Source organism: Pygoscelis adeliae, unplaced genomic scaffold (genome assembly GCF_000699105.1).
Source record: "Pygoscelis adeliae isolate BGI_AS28 unplaced genomic scaffold, ASM69910v1 Scaffold259, whole genome shotgun sequence".
Classification (NCBI taxonomy): domain Eukaryota; kingdom Metazoa; phylum Chordata; class Aves; order Sphenisciformes; family Spheniscidae; genus Pygoscelis; species Pygoscelis adeliae.
In genome coordinates this window covers 359,401-366,646 of record NW_008825497.1, presented here as the reverse complement: position 1 = coordinate 366,646, position 7,246 = coordinate 359,401, and the positions used below count along the sequence as shown (strand labels likewise).

Here is a 7,246-nt window from a genome sequence, read left to right as displayed (position 1 = left end):
GAAATAGAAGCAAATTTGATGGTTTTTACTAATTTCTTTCAGTAAATTAGTGCCTGGCGGTGCTGGCTACACATTGAAGTGCCTGAAGTTACAGATCTTTTCTGGAAGATGGTTTTCAGCTATGTGGTATTTAAAGATTTGTGAATAAAATAGTGACCCAGGTCAGGGCCGTGACTTTAGCGTTGAAATAGGTGTTGACTGTCTGTGATCTCGCAGCTGCCTGGCCTTTAAGGTAAATGTTTGCTCCAGGCCTTTTTTTCCCAGGCAAACACCAAGGAGGATGGTAAAACTCTGAATCCTTTTTCAGGATCCGAAACCAGGACAAGGGTCTAAATCACTCCCACAAGCATTTTTTTGAAAAGAGAAGGTGAAGATGGAAGTAACTGCCACTCTTGGGGGATCCCCTTAGTCCTAGGTCATTTCAAACCAGAGCAGTTTTTCATCATGTTTTCCCTATCGATGCTCTTGTCAGTTGTTGTCACTGGTGACCCAGGTATTGCCCCAGGCATCACTCGCCTCTTGCACATCCATGTTCAGCTGCGCTGGTTGTGCGGGGGAGGCTGCATGGTGTTGCCCAGATTTGCGTTACCCTTCGGACAAGTGCTTGCCATCCTGTCCTCCCAGAGAGCTTCCAGCTGAGCGCAAGTGTTCGTGTAGTGTGGGAAGGTGAAGGAAGGCAGGCTGTGGTGTGAAGTCCAGTATTGGTAAGGAGGTACTCATCTATTTGGCACTTTTGAGGCCACAGGTGGATACTGGGAGCAGTTTGGGACTTCCCAGTACAAGAAAGGCATAGGCACCCTGGAGTGACTCCAGTAAGGCCATCAGGATAGCCAGGGGGACCTGGCAATCAAGCACTGGGACAAGGACCCGTAGAAGCAGTAGGATATTCATCCTTAGAGCTACTCAGTCTTTGACTGAACAGGAGGTTGGAGCAGAGACCTCCAGAGGTCCCTTCCCACCCCAGCTATCCAAGGGGGCTTGCTGCAAGCTGCCAGAGGGAAGCAAGACTCCAAATCTTTTAATGTTTCCCAGTGTTTTGTGATATCAGGTCCAACAGGGAATCCTGCTGTACGTGACAAAGAAACAAGGCCCTTTCCTAAGCTGTGATCTTTGTATCGTGGTGTGCTTCCCTGCATCCTCCTGCTGCATTTAAGAGTAACTGAAATCCTGGCTTTTAAAAACTGCCACCAGCAAATGGAGAACATTTTTGGGTGGCACTGCCAGTTCCCAGTGTGAATTAGGAAATTATTATTTTCCTTTGGAAGTGTCAGATTCAAAACAGACTTGGGTAAATGCATGGTTTTTCATAACTAAAAGAAAGAAACCACAGGAGCCGGTACCAGCTTAGAGCCTGTTTCTGTGATGCAGGGCAAGGAAACGGCCTCCTTTCTCTTCCCTACTGCACAGATCCTTTGCACCAAGCAGATGTTTTTCCTTCATTAATTGAGAAGTTTGTCTGACTTCTTTGTTTCCCCTTTTTAGGCCATGAACCCGGACTTGTGCAGCTGGTGAATTACTACAGGGGAGCAGACAAGCTGTGCCGCAAAGCATCTCTGGTGAAGTAAGAAATTCACTGAAATGTTACATGGGATTGGCAGAAGTTTTTCTTCTAACCGTTGTCGAGTGTTGAACCTGTTCGGAGGGTATTTCACAGAACAGCTGCCCTGGGAGCGTCCTAGCATGTGCTGTCTTCAGACTCCTATGCTGGTCTCTAGAGCTAACTGTGCACAAAGACCTCTTTGTAACTTCAGGGGAAATGCTGTTTCCACTGAATTACATCTCCTTGAAACCTTAGAGTGTATTGAATCAGATTAGAGCCAAACCAAAGAAAAAAAAAATCTGCTCTTTTTCCCTGTAGACATTTAATTAAAACCTACTCCTTTTATTCTCTGTTTCATACAGAGATGAGACACTAATATGCCTTTAGCTAATCAGATTTGTTGATCAAACAAATGCCTGGAGACATCTCCAGGAAGAGCTCTGGGAGTTATTTCTGCATGACCAGCTGTGCCAGGGTCTCCTGGGGAAATGTGGATGAGCTTTCATTGTAGATAACCTTCGTCCCTGTGCAAACTCTGCAGCCATTAGGGCATCTTCATGTCAGAGCTCTTGGTCTCCTTCAAGCGTTTGATTCCACGTTAGTGTCTGTGCTGCCTGTTGCCGATGCAGTCCTGCAGACTGCGTGTGCTGAGCCGAGGCCTCTCCTTCCCCTGCGAAGAACCTGGTCCCAGTTGCTTTCTTTACAGTGGCGATGGTGTTTGTCCGGAACTAGCAGAGTATTTTTTTTAAACAAGCACTCATGGCACTCCCCAGCTGGATTTCTCTGAGGCCCGTGGTCTAGAGGCAGTGCTGAAAGTGCTTGCACGTCTATTTTTTTTTCTCCTGAACCTTGGCTGACCTTTCTAACTGTGGGGTCAACCATGCATCAAGCTACTTATGAACCCAAGGGACCACAAATGATATTCCTCAGGGCTCCCAGGGTGTCACTGACTGACTGCCATTTCAACAGAGAGGCACAAATGCACAGAGAGAGTCAGCAACTCATGAGCTCTGCTTTTGGCCTTAAGCAAAGCACAGAGTGAGCATTCAGAGAGGCAGGCAGCTCCCTTGACTCTGAAAGAAAACAGGCCTGGGCTCTGCTAACAGGAGTTTGCTGGCATCTCTAGACATTACCGGTAGGAGAGATGTGCCAGAGAGATCGGAGACTGCATGATGCAAGGGGGATCCCAGACACCTTGGGACATGAAATGTGTAGCTGTGTCCTTGCTTTCAGTGGGTTCCCAGTGGTCTTCATCCACAACTGGGACACCTGATCAGATCTCGGTGGGGATGGGATCAAGAGCTAAGCTCCAGCACAGAGAACATTACTGCTCTGGCTTCCCTTTTGCCTGTTGTGATCACAGTATCCTTCCTGCCCCATTCCGTGTTAGCAAACACACCTCTTCACTTCCCTTGTGCAGAGATGGCGCAGGGAATGCACTGTAAGCTCTAGTTACATGGAAATTTCTCTGCTGATTGTTTTACGATATCTATAGTATCTACAAAACACTTAATGAAAGCGTGCAGGTCTGGTTCAAAGAGCAGTGCTTGGCTGCAGGTTGGGGTTGCCATGCCATCTTTAGGAAAACACTAATTTCAAGGGTCTAAGGAAAATGTAATAATTTAGCACAGACTATCTGTAAGCTGCTATTCATCACCAAGCGAAAGAGCCCACTTAATGATGATTTTTACTTCTTAAACGATGTCCATGCAGGTGGGGACACTGGAGATTTAACAGCCTGTCTCTCTTCACCCAGGCTAATCAAGACAAGCCCTGAACTATCGGAGTCCTGCACGTGGTTCCCCGAGTCATATGTGATTTACCCAACAAACTTGAAGACTCCTGTGGCTCCAGCACAGAATGGAATTCGCCATCTCATAAACAACACAAGGACAGATGAGCGGGAAGTCTTCCTGGCAGCTTACAACAGGCGTCGGGAAGGCAACGAAGGCAACGTGTGGATCGCTAAGTCCTCAGCTGGTGCCAAAGGTTCATTCTCCAGCAAAACGAGCCACCTTCTTGTTATTCCTTACTCTTTACTTGATCGGTAGAGTCCCAGGGTTTGGCTGAGCCCAGCTGACATCTAGCCTGTCTATGAAGGGCTTCACCTACCGACTCCATGCCAGTCAGGCCAGCATAGGGCTTTCCTTTGTCTGCTTGTTGGCATGGGGCTCCTGACAAGCATTGTAACATGCACATGCTACCTAGGACATGGATGGCAGTGAAAGGACCTCCACTTTTCTACACATGCACCTCAAAATACAGGAAAGCTTGCTGCAGGGAGAAGGCAGTGGTGACCAGCAGGCGAGGGGAATGTGGAGAGCAGGAGATAACAGGGAGCAGCACAGGATATGGGGAGGAGGGCAGCAGGCAGGACAGCAGCCTTCAAGGGCAAAGGAGCCCAGCTCCCCATGCTGCAGCTAAGCCTGGTTTCACCTGGGCAGAAATACCGCTGCCTGTCTTTCAACTGAACCCACATGCCTGGTGCCAATGGCCTACCCATGGTCACACTGAGAGACTGGCTGAGCAGCCACGAGCTCAGTGCATCGAAATTACATCCAAACCTCAGGGGAAGGTACCAGAGCAAAGACAATCAATGCAATGTCTGTATGTCCCTTTAATTTGAATAAGGTGATAGATACCTAAGTGAGAATGTGTCCTTCCTTGTTCGAGGGTCATTACATCACTCGCTCTACAGAAATAACAAGCTATTAGACAAGACAGCTGGACACAGCTATAGATGTAATGCTTTGGTAACTATGTGCTGCCAGTTACGGCAGTATCATGGGCACGTTATCAGAATGACTTTATGAAAACTTGCCTTGCCGTGTGTACAGACCCCAGGCAGCAGAGCCCAGCCCGAGGAAGGACCTGGTCTTTTCAAAGGAAGCCCACATGACTCACTCGTATTTGCAGAGTCACTTTTGATGCAGTCTTACAAAAATCACCAGAGAATACGAAAGCCAGAGGTGGCTGCAGGGAGGCTGCGTGATAAAGCTGTCCTTCATGCTGGCTTCCTTCACTGCTCTGCTCTCTTGGCTGTGTTACCAAGAAGCATCAGAAGAGTATGCTTATTTTCACCAGGGAGGAAGGGAGATGAGTCCTTTCGTTATGCCAGTGAGGGAATGTGTTTCTGTGTGGTATAACTGTCTGGCAAAGAATCAGTCTGGGCAATTGAAAAGGCCATTGCTGTGGTTCGCTGCAGGATGGGGAAGTTTAAACTCTCCACATACTTTATTCAAGTGTGATCCCATCTTTTCTGCGTTAAAGCAGAGTAACCTTTCATATTCATCAGTGTGCTGCAGAACTCAAGCTGGGAATTAAAGTGGAAAGCAGAGCCTCAGTTAATCTTCTAGAGGGAAGTTTTACATGTCTGGGGATTACTTCTGATGAAGAAGAATGCTTATCGACATTAATTGCCAAGGCAGATCCAGCTCAGGCACAGCCCCTGACTCAGGACAAGCCTGGTGGAAGCTTGTTTGTCCATCAGTAAAAGTAAAATTAAAGGTTTAGGATATCCTGACTTAAAAGTTGAGAGATTTTTCAACTGTGGCTAGAGGTTTTGATGTTTTCTTTGAGGGAAGGGACAGCTGCCCCACATAAGCTGCTTTGCTGCCTCACTGGGTTGCTGTGCGCAATTAAGCTAACCTCCCCCTTGATTCACCGTCTGTCCAGTGCAGAACGGGTGCCTGCTGATCTTCCCACTGCAGAGGCTTTACTGGCTTACAAAGATGTTGTTTCCCTCCTTCCCCCAGTACACAGCCTGTGGTTGTACCAATGCAAGTTTCTGCCTGGCTCTGCTGTGATCAGGGGACTAAAAATCTTGCCCCTGCATAAAACATGGATGAAAAATATACTTTGATGAAAGGACTTCCCTTTTGGTGGAGGATGCTAGGATGGGTAGGGGGTCAGTAGGGCTAGGAAGCTGTGACTTGCAGGTATGCAAAGCATGCAGCAGTGAAAGTACCTGCAGGGCTGTGCTGACAGCGACCTTCAGAAGTCACAGCTAGGAGCATTTTCCATGGGATGATCCTGCCAAACCCTGCCTGTGATCCAAACCTGTGTTCTCCCCCCGATGCCCCCTTGAAGAGTGTTTTTTTCTTTTCACTCAGTATTTCCTCCAAAATGCTCAGCACAAAATTAAGATTAAGTCATCAGCTTTAGTCCAAAAAGTTAACTAAATGCCTGAAGACTGGACATAGTGCCAGAGAAGTGTTAGATAATTTTACCTGAGCATGGTATATTCCTGAAGACTGGACATAGTGCCAGAGAAGCGTTAGCTAATTTTACCTGAGCTGGTATATTCCTCATGTGGCACCGTGCCATCCCTTTATCAAATCCCAGAAGGGATATGTTCTCTCTTCATTGCTCTGCAGTAGTGGTTTCGCATCTGGACTCTTGCAAGAAATGAACGGTGACAGCTGCAGCCAAAATGTAGCAGTATATAAACGGCACATCTGACTTCTTTAATGAAGAGCTTCATTAAAGGGGAAAACACTGACTACATGGATGGACATTTTGAAATAGTTCTTTTTCTAATTCAGCAATGATTTTAATAGTAACTTGAACTCGGTGAGCAGGGCAACACCATGCAAGTGTGCATGTGTGACTGCCTCTGGCAGCCAGAGAAGCCAGGCAGGGGAATAAAGTCTGAGTCTAAGATAAAAAAACCACAAACCTCCCTCCCCAAATGAAAAAAAAGGAGAATCTCACAAACAAACTGCCAAAACCCCTGTTCTTCAGACTGCTGAAAACCAGGGAAAAACAAAACAAAACTCAACAAGTGCTGAACACGTGCGCCGCCCCCCTCACCCGCCTCCCACCAAGTCCAGCTGGAAAAAACACCAGAAAAGGAAACAAAATGCCCCAAACCAAGCAGCTGCCTCACTGCTTGCCAAGGTCCCTGTCTGCTGTGCATCCCCTCACACCTAAATAGCCACCCCGCTACAGACGAGCCCCAGGCAGGCCGTGCCACCTCAGGTACTCTTGCCTCCCATTTGCGTTAGCTCCAGTTACCGGGGAGCCAGACGCCCCGTGGCGTGGTAACAGGGAGATCCCTCTGCAGATTTACTGCCTGACACTGAGCGAACATGACACTGCTTGGGCACCGACCAGCCCTGGGGCCATGGGTCCTTGCTTGTTGCATGGCTTTTTGGGCAAATGAGCCATGGTCCGCTTGGGCCCTGAAAAAGCTCCAGCAAAGGTAGGAGGATCCTCTACCTGATTTTGTCTTCGTCTTTCTGTGCCAGGGGAAGGGATCCTGATTTCTTCAGAGGCTGCAGAGCTCCTGGACTTCATCGATGAGCAGGGACAAGTGCACGTGATTCAGAAATACCTGGAGAAGCCTCTGCTTTTAGAGCCAGGGCATCGCAAATTTGACATCAGGTAACCTTTTCTGCTTTTGTAGTAATACTGGTTTTCATTTTCGTGCTGTTTCTTTTTAAGCCACTGAGACTGGAGTTTGTTCTCTCGCCCCCAGGAGCTGGGTTCTCGTGGATCATCAATATAATATCTACCTCTACAGAGAGGGTGTCCTGCGGACCTCTTCCGAACCGTATAACAGTGCTAATTTCCAGGACAAAACCTGCCACTTGACCAATCACTGCATTCAGAAGGAATATTCCAAAAACTACGGGCGGTATGAGGAAGGGAATGAAATGTTCTTCGAGGAGTTCAACCAGTATCTGATGGATGCCCTGAACACGA

General features: G+C 47.7%; 1 protein-coding gene across 1 annotated transcript in view; it reads left to right on the top strand.

The window, feature by feature from the left end:
* Window positions 1-459: 459 nt before the first annotated feature.
* TTL (tubulin tyrosine ligase) overlaps window positions 460-7,246 on the top strand; it is a gene marked incomplete at its 3' end in the record, with an annotated part of 9,940 nt that continues 3,153 nt past the window's right edge. Inside the window, 5 exon segments of the mRNA XM_009331363.1 lie at window positions 460-493; window positions 1,483-1,561; window positions 3,297-3,529; window positions 6,790-6,925; window positions 7,020-7,246. The exon segment at window positions 7,020-7,246 is cut by the window's right edge and continues 11 nt beyond it. Of these exon segments, the coding sequence (XP_009329638.1) occupies window positions 460-493; window positions 1,483-1,561; window positions 3,297-3,529; window positions 6,790-6,925; window positions 7,020-7,246 (709 nt within the window).